This window comes from Myotis yumanensis, unplaced genomic scaffold (genome assembly GCF_028538775.1).
Source record: "Myotis yumanensis isolate MYYU_CA2020_CCGP unplaced genomic scaffold, mMyoYum1.0.hap1 SCAF_10, whole genome shotgun sequence".
NCBI classification, from domain to species: domain Eukaryota; kingdom Metazoa; phylum Chordata; class Mammalia; order Chiroptera; family Vespertilionidae; genus Myotis; species Myotis yumanensis.
In genome coordinates, this window is record NW_027223761.1 from 1,336,904 (window position 1) to 1,351,148 (window position 14,245).

Below are 14,245 nucleotides of genomic sequence, written 5' to 3' on the forward strand. Positions count from 1 at the left end.
GTCACTCCTCTAGGTCCCAGCCTCCCTCCTCGCTCTGCTGTCCCCGTGGGTGGTGGCCGAGCTCCCCTTGTCCTGGCTGGGCCTCTGGGCAGCCCCAGGCTCTCCTGTACCAAGTGTGAGTACTGACTCAGCTGCTGTGGCCAGAATGCCTCCTGACTGTGCCAGGCAGAGCAGGTCGCCTTGTGCTGGCAGGTGAAGCCTGCCCTCCATCCAGGGGGCTGAGAGCTGTCAGGAGAGCGCGCTGGTTCCAGCAGTGTGCAGGCCTCCGGCTACAGGTGAGCCAGGCCCAGGGACGGCTCCCAGGGGGTCCTGGGGAGACTGCTGGCCCGTAGCCAGGCCTCTGAGGCAGAGAGCACATTCTGGTGCCCCCGGTACGGGAGGACTTGGCTCCCGGGGAAAACCTGCTGTCCTCTCAGGCCCTGAGGCAGGGGCTGTGGGGTGGCTGCCAGGGCCGCAGGGAACAGGTCCCTGGGACACACCGGGCCAGGGCCTGTAAGACACTCATGTGTTTTAGCTGCCAAATCTGGGGTGGTCTCTTGAGCAGCCAGACAGCGTTCATAAAAGCATCACCTGCGATGCAGAACCCCAGGGACCCACAAGGAAGGACAAAGGACCTTTAGGACCTTCTACACAAAACATTTTAATAATTATAAAGTGTCTAGAATGTTTACAGAAGCTGGTTTGAGCATTTCCCTTCAGTTATGGCTAAGGCACCAGGAGTGACTCCGAGAGCTGGCCAGCCCCTCAGCCGCCGGGGCAGGGGCAGGGCCCGGGGCTCAGCAGATGATCTTCAGGCTCGGCTTCTTCTCCTCCATGGCCCGCAGGAGGTCCTCTGTATCCTCCGCCCAGTAGATGTCGAACAGGCTGTGCAGGGGCAGGGAGGGTGTGGGCCGGGGCACAGCCAGGGCGCGCGCGCACGCACACGCACACACACACCCCCGCATCCTCCCTGGTCTGGCTGAGCCAGCAGCCCTGGCCCCCGTCCGCCCATCACTTACACCAGCTTCTCCAGGGGGCAGCTGGGCTGCTGGGCGCTCTCGGCCACCTCCATGACGCCCACCTCGGTCATGCAGTTGTTGCTGAGGTCCAGCTCGAGCAGGCTGTGGGTGGCCAGCAGCAGGGCGGCCAGGCTAGTGCAGCCCTTGTCGGTCACCTCGCAGTCCCCCACCCTGGGCGGACAGCAGGGCAGAGGTCAGGATAAAGGCACACCCCAGGCTGCCGCTGACTGGCTGAGTGACCTGGGCCTGCGCCGCCACCACCACGTGGGCCAGCGGGGGTCCACACACCGCCAAGCCCCGGAGCCCTGAAACGGTCCGTCCCTCATCAAGACCCCGAGGCCAGAGCCGTCCCCAGGGAAGCACAAGCTGGACACAGAGAACAAAGAGGAAACTTGTGACGGACAGAAAAGGAAAGATGGAGGGAAAGTCAAGGGTGGGCCCTGAGACCTGACAGGTTCCTGAGTGCCCGTCGCAAACAAGCAGCCCTCCGAGGCCTGACGCTGTGAGCATAACCCAGAGCCCGGCCCAGCCCAAGCAGGACCCGGGGAGGACAGCCCAGGACGGGACAAGGGGCTCCTCTGTGAGGGAGGACCGGGCCACGATGATGGGGCCCGACCGGCGTGCTGCCCCCCTCTACCCCCCCCCCCCCCCCCCACACACACACACACGCCCGCTCACGAGAGCATCCGCAGGGTGGCGCCCGGCTGGCGCAGGCCCTGGCACAGCACCTCCACGCCCTCGTCCTCCAGCTTGTTGTTGCTCATATCCAGCTCCTGGAGGCTCCGGTTCTGGGCCAGCATCGCACTCACGTGTGGGCAGCAGGCGGCCGTGAGGCCACAGGACTTCAACCTGGGGACACGGAGGACGACTGCAGCCCAGGTCCTCGGGCACCGGGAGTTCCCCATATCCCGCCCAGAGAATCTCAGCGCCTTCCCACCTCCATGGACCTGACATGCCCACCTCTCCCCCTCGGGCGGCAGCGCGTCCTGGTCCTCCGCCCCCAGCAGGGTCCCCTCAGGCGGCTCCTCCCTGGACCGCCGGCACTCACCACAAGGACTTCAGCTGGCAGCCGGGGTCCTGCAGGCTCTCGCACAGCAGCCGCGCGCCCTCGTCCCCGAACTGGTTGCCAGCCACACTGAGCACCTTGAGGCTCTCCTTGGCTCTGAGCACCCCGCACAGGTCCTTGCAGCCACTGGCCGTGAAGTCACACTCCCAGAGCCTGCACAGGCAGGGACACGTCACAGCAGGGCCGCCCGGGGCATTCCCCGCCCCCCTGGCCAGCCCAACGCCTGCAGAGCTCCCTGGACCCCACGGCCCTCTGCCCAGCCTCCAACTCACCACAGGGTCTTGAGCCTGGAGCCGGGGCTCAGCAGCCCAGAGCACAGCTCCGCGATGCCCGCGTCCCCCAGCTTGTTGTTGCCCAGGTTCAGCTCTTTCAGCGAGGCCTTGGCGGCCAAGATGCCGCTCAGGTCCTGACAGTTGGCCGCGGTGAGGCCGCAGCCCTCCAGCCTGGGGCACAGGAAGCGCTGAGGCAGCTGCAGACACCACCCGCCCCGCTTCCCACCGCCAGCCCAGCGCTTACCGGAATGACTCCAGCGGGCAGGTGGAGTCGGCCAGGCCCTGGCACAGCGTCCGGGTGCCAGCCTCACCGATGTCATTGTTGCTCACCGCCAGTATCTTCAACTCCCGCTTGGCCCTGAGCACCGAGGCCAGGGGCTCGCAGCTGGCGGCCGTCAGGTTGGTGTACTCCAGACTGGGGACAGGCGGGCGGTCAGCCCTCCCCCGGGACATCTCCTCCCTCCTGGGCCCGGCCGACCCTCTGGAGACCACCCACCGGCACAGGTACCCGCGCTCAGGAGTCCTGGACCCGGAGCAGCACGCCCAGCCTCCCCCATCGCTGAGCCCATCCGCGCGGTACAGTGCCACGCCGCCCGCCACACGGGCAAGTGCGCGGTCACAGCCCAGTCACGGGACATGTGCCCCAAGAGCCCCCGCTCGGACCTCCCTGCGCCACCGACATGTGGGCGAAGCCGAGTGCCAGCGGGTGTGGGGCTGCGGTGACCAGGCAGGGGAGCGGGCCTCAGGGACCGGCCGGCACTCACTGCAGCTTCTCGATGTGGCACTGGGGGTCCAGGAGCCCCTCGCAGAGCAGCTGCAGGCCCGCGTCCCTCAGCTGGTTGTAGCTGAGGTCCAGCTCGCGGAGGGAGGGCAGGGAGCGCAGCACGCTGGACAGGGCCCCGCAGCACGCCTCCGACAGGTTGCAGCTCTGGAGGCTGTGGGAGAGCATGTCCATCACAGGGAGGCCACGCCCATCGCAGGGGCTTAGTGGGGCACAGGTCCCAGGCCCAGGGCAGGAAGGGAGCATGGAGGGGTGGGGGGGCGCCTGAGATGCGCCTCCTTCGGGGCAGGAGTGGGTCACTGTGCACCTCCCTCAGGAGCAGGGGGAGCCCCAGGCCCCAGCGTGTGGCTGCCGCCACATGAGCTCACCTGAGCTTCTGGATCTTGCAGGTGGGCTGCAGGCCCTGGAGCACCAGGTGCATGCCGGCATCGCCCAGCTCGTTGGAGGAGAGGCTGAGCTCCGTCAGGGCGGAGTTGTCCCGGAGCGCGGAGCCCATGTCCTTGCAGCGCCCCTCCTCCGTGATGCCACAGTCGACCAGCCTGCAGATGGGACACGCAGCGGTCATGCCAAGCAGCAGCTCATGACCCGTTAGTGGGCCAAGAATAGGGTCGTCACACCTCGACATTTTTTTTATATATTTTATTGATTTTTTACAGAGAGGAGGGGAGAGGGATAGAGAGTTAGAAACATCGATGAGAGAGAAACATCGATCAGCCGCCTCCTGCACACTCTGTGCCCGCAACCAAGGTACATGCCCTTGACCGGAATCGAACCTGGGACCCTTCAGTCCGCAGGCCCACGCTCTATCCACTGAGCCAAACCGGTCAGGGCACACCTTGACATTTTATTTTTTTTATTAAATCTTTATTGTTCAGATTATTACAGTTGTTCCTCTTTTTCCCCCCATAGCTCCCCTCCACCCATTTCCCATCCCCCTCTCCGCCATCACCCACCCCCCCCCCCCGCTGTCCTCATCCATAGGTGCACGATTTTTGTTCAGTCTCTTACTACATCCCCCACACCCCTTCCCCCGCAAGAATAGCCAGTCCATTCCCTTTCTATGCCCCTGATTCTATTATAATCACCAGTTTATTCTGTTCATCAGATTATTTATTCACTTGATTTTTAGATTCACTTGTTGATAGATGTGTATTTGTTGTTCATAATTTGTATCTTTACCATTTTCTTCTTCTTCCTCTTCTTAAAGGATACCTTTCAGCATTTCATATAATACTGGTTTAGTGGTGATGAACTCCTTTAGCTTTTCCTTATCTGTGAAGCTCTTTATCTGACCTTCACTTCTGAATGATAGCTTTGCTGGGTAGAGTAATCTTGGTTGTAGGTTCTTGGTATTCAGCACTTTGAATATTTCTTGCCACTCCCTTCTGGCCTGCAAAGTTTCTGTTGAGAAATCAGCTGACAGTCGTATGGGTACTCCCTTGTAGGTAACTGAGTCTCTTTCTCTTGCTGCTTTTAAGATTCTCTCTTTGTCTTTTGCTCTTGGCATTTTAATTATGATGTGTCTTGGTGTGGTCCTCTTTGGATTCCTTTTGTTTGGGGTTCTCTGCGCTTCCTGGACTTGTAAGTCTATTTCTTTCACCAGGTGGGGGAAGTTTTCTGTCATTTTTTCTTCAAATAGGTTTTCAATATCTTGCTCTCTCTCTTCTTCTGGCACCCCTATAATTCGGATGTTGGTACGCTTGAAGCTGTCCCAGAGGCTCCTTACACTGTCTTCATATTTTTGGATTCTTTTTTCATTTTGCTTTTCCGGTTGGGTGTTCTTTGCTTCTTCATATTTCAAATCTTTGACTTGATTCTTGCGATCCTCTAGTCTGCTGTTGGGAGTCTGTATAATATTCTTTATTTCAGTCAGTGTATGCTTAATTTCTAGCTGGTCCTTTATCACAACCTCCAGGGTCTCATTAGATTTCTTGAGGGTCTCATTAAGTTTATTGGCACTTTCTATAAAATTCTTGAAAAACCTTAAAAGTGTGGTTTTGAACTCTATACCCAGTAGTTTGCTTTCCTCCATTTCTGTCATTTGTGTCCTGTTTCTTTGTCTCCGCATTTTTTTTATGCTTCGCTGTGTCGATAGAGTGGCTTTCTGTGCTAGGTGTCCTATAGGGCCCAGTGGCTCAGCCTCCCCAATTACCTGAGGTGGACACTCTTGGTGCACCCCCTTGTGGGCTTTGTGCACAGTCTTGTTGTAGTTAAGCCTTGATTGTTGTATCACTGGGAGGGATTGACCTCCAGGCCAACTGGCTGTGAGAATCAGCTGTGTCTGCAGTGGGAGAACTTCTGTGCTGGAGACATCCCTCCAGGGCAAGACTTGCTTCAATGGGGTTTTGGTGCTCACTGAGTCTGCCCCCTTGATGTGTCCTTTATGGACCCAAGGAGCTGCAATCTGGATGGTCCCACTCTAACCACCGGGCACACTGGCTCCTGGATCTCTAAGGAGGTGCTAATCTAGCCTCTGCCTGAGGCTATCCAGCAGAAGCCAGCTGTGAAGCAATGCAAGTTGCCCTGGGGCCTTGGGCCAGCTGCAGTTTGTTTGATAATTATCAGATTGCAAAGGGCCAGGCCTTTCATATGCAAAAGCCTCCTTGGCTTGGGCAGGGCGGGGTCCCAGGGGATCAACAGGGCGGAGCGAGCAGTTATGGCTGCTCTCAGTCCTGCCCTCAGAGGCCCTGCTTCTCAGTGTCCCAGCAATCTCTGCAATCACCCCGGAGAGAATGCTGCCCTCGAGTTCCGACCGATGACAGACAGTCCAGTTTCTCCCGTATGAGTCTGGCTCCCCAGAGACTCGCCCGGAACTGGAGCTCAGAGCTTGAGACTCCCTCCCAATTGAAAAAGACAACCGTGTCCTCAGCCACCAGCCCTCTCCGCATGCGCCTCTGTACCTCTGTATTTTACTTCCGCACTGCACCTCCTCTGGGTCTCGGTATGCTTTTCCTTTCCTTCTAGTTGTAGAATTTCCACTCAGCCAGCCTTCCTGTGGTTCTGGATGATGTCCGTTCCGTCTTTTAGTTGTAATTTTGAAGTGGTTGTGCGAGGCAGCAATCTCTGGTGTTTACCTATGCCGCCATCTTGGTTTCTCCTCGACATTTTAAATGAAACAGAAAAAGCGAGTGGATCGTCTTGGGATACCTGGGTTGAAGACACTGGCACGCACGCGGGTGCGGTCTGGGTGCCATGCGCTCATCGGCGCGGTCAGCGTGTCAAGCTGCTCTCACCTTCCAGAAAGCAAGCCCCTCAGAGGGCACAGCCAGGGAGAGACCTGAGCAGCAAGACGACCATGAAACCAGACCATAAGCAGGACCGGGACATGGAGAAGCACGGGGTGGGGGGCGGCACCCACAAATGTACAAGGAGCGAAGACACCAACGGCCCGGCAGCCAGGCCCCGTCGTGACATCTGGCACAATCCCCCGAGGGATGCCAGCATCGGGGGGAAACTGTGCAGAAGCAGGCCGTGAGCAGTGCCAGGCACGTCGCCCAGCTGCTTATCGATGACCACGGGGGAACAGTGGCCCCGGGGGACAACTGGCAGACACCACCTGAACAGGCGGGCAGTGACCGGGTGACCGCGTGATGCCAGCGCAACCACACACTCCACACCATATGCCAGCAGGACTCCGCCTCATCCTTTCTGTCTTGTTGCCAAAACCATGTGACTCGGCCATGAGAACACATCACAGGGACCCTCTCCAGACCTGAGCCGACGCAGCAGGCAGACCGACAAGGAGGGACAGAGGGACCGTCCCAGTCAGGAGGGGCCATATGCCACCCGGGATCCTGCACTGACCGGGACAGGGAAGGGCCTAGTGGGAAAGCCGTGATGTCGGAGTCGAGGTGGCTGTGCTGGCTCCACATTTGACCAGGGCCCCTGGGCGCTGACTTCAAGGGCAATGGACCCCCAAACCATCTTCATCACCCTTCTGTGAACCAAAACCCATGTAAACTAGTTAGAGAGACACCCAGCAGGCACCTGCCAGCTTGTGAGGCCCGAGGGGCTGCTGGGCTCAAGAACCTGACAGTGGGCAGGGCGGGCGGGGTGGGCAGCACCTCCATGTAGCCAACCGAGTGGCTGTCCCGGACGGAGGAAGGAGCCAAGGGGCAGAGGCAGAGACCCCGCCAGCTGCTCTGCCCACCCACCAAGTCCTGCCCACTGGCTCGAGCCAGGAATGGATTTACATTTTTAAATGTTTGGAGAAAATTACAAGAACATTTCACCCCGTGTGTGGAAGTCAGTGTACACTGTGCACCCAGTAAGGAGAGGACTTCCGGGCACACCAGGCCCTCGGGGCGCAGCGGCCACCCCCAGGGGCCCTGGCAAGTACCTGACCACCTGGTACTGCTGCATGAGAGGCAGGAGCTCCGTCCACCGGGCATCGTTCAGCTGCTGGTAGTGGAGGTCGAGACTCATGGTGAGAGGCAGGTGTGCTCTGGGTGGAAGCAGAGGGAGAGGGGACACTTTAGCCAAATTCTCTCATCGCAGGCCAGGGAGCCAGCAGGAGCTGGCCCGGCCTGTGCTGTTTCCTTTCTGCGGCACCTACACCCCCTCAGTCGCCAGGAGTGAAAATGGGGGAGGGCAGAGGGAGGCTGCACCCACTGGCTCCCCTGGCAAAGGCCCCAGTGGCCACCGAGCCTGGGGACAAGGGCGGCCACCGAGCCTGGGGACAAGGGCGGCCACAGAGCCTGGGGACACGGGCGGCCACAGAGCCTGGGGACACGGGCGGCCACAGAGCCTGGGGACACGGGCGGCCACAGAGCCTGGGGAAATGGGCGGCCACCGAGCCTGGGGACACGGGCGGCCACCGAGCCTGGGGACACGGGCGGCCACCGAGCCTGGGGACACGGGCGGCCACCGAGCCTGGGGACACGGGCGGCCACCGAGCCTGGGGACATGGGCGGCCACCGAGCCTGGGGACATGGGCGGCCACAGAGCCTGGGGACATGGGCGGCCACCGAGCCTGGGGACACGGGCGGCCACAGAGCCTGGGGACACGGGCGGCCACAGAGCCTGGGGACACGGGCGGCCACAGAGCCTGGGGACACGGGCGGCCACCGAGCCTGGGGACATGGGCGGCCACCGAGCCTGGGGACATGGGCGGCCACCGAGCCTGGGGACATGGCTGCAGCAGCAGAGGCTGCATTAACCTCCCGGCCTCTGTACCTGCCTTTGGGCCCCTCCTGCCTGGGAGAGGGTGGGGCCTGGGCTTGCCACCTGAAGCCCTGGCCTCTCATTGGCCCGGCAAGGGCAAGGATGGGTTGGGAGGGGTGGCCTGTGGGCCTGGACACAGCAGGGGGACCCCGGCGGGGGGGACGGGGGTGGGGGGCACAGGACTGGCAATCCATGCAGTGCTGTGGAAACCCTACCTGCCTGCCTGCCTGCTCGGCCAGCTTTCCCCTCTAAGCTGGCCGTGTCACCCAACTGCTGTCACACAGAGGAGCCAGGAGTCTGTCTGCCCACTGCCCAGACCATGTGATCGAGAAGGAACCACCCCCCCTGGGAGCCCAGGGTGTGGTCACCCAAACACTGACTCAGACCTACCCTCGCCCTGCGGGAGGGGCCAGAGCACCCATGCTGACACCCCCCCTCAGGGACCACCTGAGCCCCCGCTGCGCTCCCAGGCGCAGCCTCTCTGGGAAGCCAGCCGGACACGGGGGCTCCACCCCAAGTGACCAGGACCTAGGCCTCACGCCCTGAGGCAGCTGGGTGGGAGGGACAGGTGCCTGCAGTCCCATAGCAGCTCTCCCGGGCACCAGACACGAGTGCCCAGCCCGGGACATACAGGTGGGGTGCGGACCTGACACCCTGTCAGTGCTGTGACCCCCTCTGAGGCCCGGGACTCTGGGCAGGCAGGGTACACCCTCCGCCACCCTGGGTGAGCCCACGGGGAAGCCAGGACACCAGGCAATGGAAGCAGATCACAGGGCCTAAAACCTCCCCAGGGACCGGCTGCAGCCTGAAGAGGCCGGAGGCCTGGTGGGCGGCCAGCCTGGCTGAGATGGGCAGGGCAGTGCCTGGGGCAGGGCAGGGATCTGGGCTCATTCAACAGCATGGAAAGCCCAGAAAAGGATGCGATTTGAACTGCCCGTGAGAACGCCCTACCCACAGGATGACGGCCCCACTCGAGGTCCTGGTTCCCCGAAACCCGGCTTCCTGAGAACTCTGCTCACTCGCGCACCCTCCCCCCCCCACTCCTGAGAGGTCTCCGCTGGTGTCTGCGTGGAGCCTGGCACTGCCCGGCCTTGCTGAGGGGGCTGCCCCTCCCATCCGGCTGGATCCAGGCCCACATCGGGGCAGGGCAGCGGGGAGTGACACCCGGCACACAAGGTCCCCAAACACGGGCTGATGAAACTGGGTCCAGGGCGCGGAGTCTGTCTGCCCACTGCCCAGACCATGTGAACGAGAGGGAACCACCCCCCCGGGAGGCCAGGGTGTGGTCACCCAAACACTGACTCAGACCTACCCTCGCCCTGCGGGAGGGGCCAGAGCACCCATGCTGACACCCCCCACCCGCCTCAGGGACCACCTGAGCCCCTGCTGCGCTCCCAGGCGCACCCTCTCTGGAAAGCCGGCCGGACATGGGGGCTCCACCGGCCGAGAGGGTCTGAGGTTAAGGACAGAGAGTGGAAAGGACACCCATCGCAGAGCGCCCCACCCCCAGGGCTTACCAGACGCTGGGGCGTCTCCGCGCGGGGCCTTTGAACCCTTTGAAACCCCGTGAAAACGTGTGGCATCCCCCCCAAGAGGTGCCCCGTAAAGATCCCCAATCCAGCGGGGACACGCATCACAGTCAGGACGCCCGCCCCCCCTGGGCCGCTCCGATCTGGCTGCCGGCGCGCAGCAGGCCCCGGAGACCTGCCCCCGGCGGCCTCGACTCGGGCCTCCGCTGGGGCGGCGCCCACGGCCGGCATCCGCGGGGTGGGGGGCCCCGGGCCCAGGAGCCGGCGCCGGGGACCGTGGGTTCCCTCTGCAGCGCGGGGATCCCCGCACGGTCCTTCCAGGAGGACAGGCCGCGACCAGCCGGCGCGTGGAGACGAATCCGGGTCCGGCTGTGCCCTTTCGGGCCGCGGGACACGCCCGCGGGAACCACCCGAGGGCGCCCGCTCCGCCCGGGCCGCGGCGGAACGTCCCCCAGCCCGCCGGCCCGGAACCCCCAAGCCCAGACCTCACCTGGTGCCGCCGGTGCCGCCTCGGACTCTACCAGCTGCTTCCGGATGGGACCGGGGATAAAGGCGAGGGCGGGGCGGGGCCTCGCGCGGGGCCTGGCCGGGGACAGCCGGTCCGCGCGGCCCTCTCGCCCCCCCGCCCCCGCCCCGGGCCTTTGAGCTCCATCTGCCAGAACAGGGTCAGGGGACCCGCACCTCCGGGCAGGGAGCAGCCGGGGGCGGGGGCGGGGCGCGCTGGCCCCGTGGAGACCGCCGCCCTCCTCTCCCCCAGCAGCTGGTTTCCCTGGAGCAGAAACTAAACACCTGAGGCCTTGGCTGCCGGCTCTGGAAGAGGAAGTGACTGAGGGTAAGTGGATGCCGGGCGATGGGTGCAGAGAGCACGTGTGCGCCCATCCCCACCACCGGGCCAGAGCAATAGGCATGCGTGCGCTCGGGAGACGCGCCCCGTGTCTTTTGCAGCCTTTGGTGACTGTCCAAACCTGAAAACAGGCTCAATGTCTATCAGCAGGAAAACGGTTAAGTCATTTATAACATGCCCCCTGCGCACGAAAGGGGCCACATGCTGACCTGACAGCTCAGGGGTGGCCTGCGTGGCCGCCCTGCAAACTCAGAGACCTAAAGCCGCCACAGGGATGGTCTGAAATTAAACTTTAAAGCAGTGATGGTGGGGAGTCACCTCCTGGGCGGTATCTTCCCTGACAAGGGCAGCCTTTGCCTTCACGGAGCCTGTTTTTTTGCATCTATGGTAACACACCCTTGAAATGTCTGGGTAACTTGTAACTCCCCTTTTTCCGGAGCCCCTGGGGCACAACCTAACGTGCTGGGCGAGGACCGAGACCACAAATTCCTTCATTGTTGTTATCGCGTTAATTGTTGACTGTTAACTATCCTGCACCCACCTAAGCACCTGTCTATCATTTTACTTTTTATCCAATCCCAGGGGTTCCCCCCCGCCCCGCTTTGCTTTCTCCGGCCTCCCTAATCTATCACCAATGGATTTCGTGTAACCCACCCACGTCCCCTCCTTTGATTGCGATGTATAAAAATGGATGGAAAAAAAAATGCCATTCTCTGGAGCATTCTCCCAATTCTTGAGATACTGCTTCCCGGCAACTGTCAACAGTTTGGCTCAAATAAACTCATAAGAATTCTTTACGCGTTTGAATGTTTTCATGTTACCACCACCCGCTGATTGCTGACGGGAGCGACCTGCGGGCGCACAGTGAACTTTTAAACTGCATCACAAGACACAGAGCAGGTTCAAACACCCAGGCGCACGCGGCCCGAGCAGGTCACCTCTGCGGGCGCCCACAGCTGCTCGCGTCAACCGGCTGACGTCACTATTTAAGTGACCCCTCCTCACTGTGCCCTGTGTACTCACCACTCAGGCAGGCATCAGCTCAGCCATTTACTGAATACCTACTGTGTGCCAGCCAGTTCCTGGCCACGAGGGTCAGCAAAGCAGGGGACAGCTCTCAGCCAGTGCTGGTGGAGCTCAAAGGCCAGAGTGGGACATGAAATTTAGAAGTAAACTGATAGCATGCAGACTGAGGGAAGTGCAAAGGGGGGTAATACTGCGAGTAACAGGGAACCCCCTCCCCTGCCTCCCCCCAGCTCTGACCCTGCCTCCCCCAATCCTTCCTTCCAGGCGCGGTACCTCTGCATTCTCTCCTACGCCCCAAAGGCCCTCTTCCTCTACGTGTTTCCTGAGCCTAGGTCGCCCGGTTGGCTCACTTCTGCTGCCTCTGTAACTTCCTAAATGAACATTCTCTTATAATTTAAAAAAAAGGGTTTTGGGGGATGGGGTGCTGGAGCAGCGGGTGGGGTCAGGCAGGTCCCCCAGGTGACAACAGCCAGGCGGCTGGCTGGGAGGGGGCGCTGGCTGGTGGGGGGGTGGAAAACTGTTTCACAAACCTGGGAGGCTGCTCACCGCAGACCTGGCCTGAAGTAATGGGGGACAGGACGGACGGCTGCCTGGGCGGTCTGGGCCTTGGAGGGCTAAAGGGAAGTGTTACTCAGTTGGGGAGTGTTGGGCTGGGCCAGTCCTTGCTTGTGTAGCAAGGGGTCCGCAGAGCCCAGTACTCGGCCGGGGCTGAGCCCAGGCCACCAGGCACAGCCCCCGCCCCGAAGCTGCCCCGCAGCAGGTGCAAGCTGACAGGTGTCGGGCGAGGACGGAGCGGCTCTCCAGCCCTTGATGGGGAAATGGGGAGGTGCTGGGTTTCCGGCAGAGGCCACTGCAGCCAGCGGGAGGGCGAGGGGCACTGGCAGGCGCGCCAACCAACTCCAACATGACTGGTGCCAGGAGCGGTATGTGCCCTTGTCGGAAACCGGGCAGAGGTCACGAGAGGACAACCCGGGCGCCCCTCTTCTGACATCTGTGTCCGGGCTCCTGCCCCTTCTAACGCCCAATACACGTGGTTCAGTGAAACCCAGATGTTGGGAATGGCAGGCAGGGCACAGGCCCCAAAGCCGCCCCTGTGCTGCTCCCCCGACCTGTCAGCAGCTCCGCTACATGGCAGAAGGGACTTTGTGACCAAGCGAGGGCTCCCCAGGCAGGGAGGCCGCCCTGGGTGACCCGGGGGCCCTGAGAGGCAGCAAACGTGCGGTCCAAGGCCGGGAGGCTGCGGCAGCGGCAGCGGAGCGGCGGTGGCTGCACTCTGAATGCGAGGAAGGGGCCCCGGAGGCTGGACCGGGTCCAGAAGCAGATTCCCCCGGAGTCTCCGGGAGGAGCCAGCCCAGTGGACACTTTGATTTGTGTTAGGTGGAGAGGGGGCCCAGGAGCTGATGCATGCCTCCGCCAGGCAGATGGTGACGCAGATAGGGGCCCTTCCTGGGATCCGGAACAGGCCAGTGCCCCAGGCCAGTGGTGACGCAGATACCGGCCCGCCCTGGGATTCCTAACAGGTCAGCTACCAGGCAGATGACACATCTGGAAAAACCGTGGCGACCCCCGCGGCGGGAACTCCCACAGCTCAGGCTCCCCGCCCTCACTGAACAGCTGTATAAAAAAAGCGCCCCCCTCCCTGTTGGTGCGGATCCACGGGCCCTGTCTTTGGGGTCCGTGGGCCGCCCGGGGATGCAGAATAAAGCCTTTCCTTTCTTTCTTTTCTGATGAACCCGACTCTCTTTATTTCCTACGCTGCCTCCTGAGCCACCTAACCTAACAATTTGAACCCGCAGCCCATTCTGTGTGTGTTTGTTCATCCAATCAGAGAGTCCCCCACTTTTGCTTTCCATCGCCCCCTTAATCTACCGCCCATGGACTCCACGTGACCCCGCCCCCCGTGCGCCTCCTCCTCTTATTCTAACTTGCAACACAAGCTGCAAAACTGCCGTTTTCAGGAGCGTGTTCTCAACCCACTGGGACGTTACTCCCGGGCCAACGGCACCCGTTCGGCTCTAATAAATGCATTGAAAGTCCCTACAGATTTGGACATTTCTTACCTCGACACCATCCTAGAGGGGGGCCTGCCTGGTTCTAAGGTGCTGCCCAGACTCCGCTGACCCGCTGTCCTGCAGAGCTGCAGTCCGCCCGCTCTCCCCGCACCCGCGAGGCTCCACGCCCGCGTGGGCGCTTTGGCCGGTGCCCGCCCCGTTTGTCCATTTCTCCAATCCTCGTGCCATCCACGACCCGCGGCCCCCCGAGGTGCTGCCCCCATGACGTCTTCTCTCCCCGCCCTGAGATGCCGACCCAGCGCCCCCCAGGGTCCCAGGTGACCGAACCGGACAGAGTTCCCCATGGGGCACGTGGCCACGCCCAAGGCGCGGTACTGGGCCAGGCCTCGGCCAAGGCTGTCCTTGGGGGGTCGGTCCTTCGGGAACAGGCCGGGGACTGTCTGACTTGGGGGAGGAGGTCTGGCCAAACCGGCCTCCGTGTGTCGGGCTGGCTGGGGGCCAGCGCACCGGGGGTCCAGGGAGGCAGACGCCCCGGCCCCGCTAGGGCCCAGCAC

General features: G+C 62.0%; 1 protein-coding gene across 3 annotated transcripts; it reads right to left on the reverse strand.

The window, feature by feature from the left end:
• Positions 1-615: 615 nt before the first annotated feature.
• Positions 616-13,765, reverse strand: RNH1 (ribonuclease/angiogenin inhibitor 1). Of its 3 annotated transcripts, none has more exons than XM_070427134.1 (10): positions 13,740-13,765; positions 7,457-7,561; positions 3,486-3,656; positions 3,101-3,271; positions 2,581-2,751; positions 2,337-2,507; positions 2,047-2,217; positions 1,677-1,847; positions 999-1,169; positions 616-864 (listed from the first exon to the last, which is right to left on the reverse strand). In XM_070427134.1, exons 1-10 carry the CDS (start codon positions 13,748-13,750, stop codon positions 777-779), a joined length of 1,401 nt encoding a protein of 466 aa, XP_070283235.1. In that variant the 5' UTR covers positions 13,751-13,765; the 3' UTR covers positions 616-776. The 3 variants fall into 3 exon arrangements, with proteins under 3 accessions (XP_070283235.1, XP_070283237.1, XP_070283236.1); XM_070427136.1 differs by lacking the exon at positions 13,740-13,765 and adding an exon at positions 10,300-10,444; XM_070427135.1 differs by lacking the exons at positions 7,457-7,561; positions 13,740-13,765 and adding an exon at positions 6,018-6,401.
• Positions 13,766-14,245: the final 480 nt, after the last annotated feature.

Coding starts and splice junctions, on each gene's coding strand:
- RNH1 (XM_070427134.1), bottom strand. Junction 2,508..2,580: donor TGCCCGCTGGAGTCATTCCG/GTAAGCGCTGGG, acceptor CCTGTGCCCCAG/GCTGGAGGGCTGCGGCCTCA. Junction 865..998: donor TGCCCCCTGGAGAAGCTGGT/GTAAGTGATGGG, acceptor GCCCCTGCACAG/CCTGTTCGACATCTACTGGG.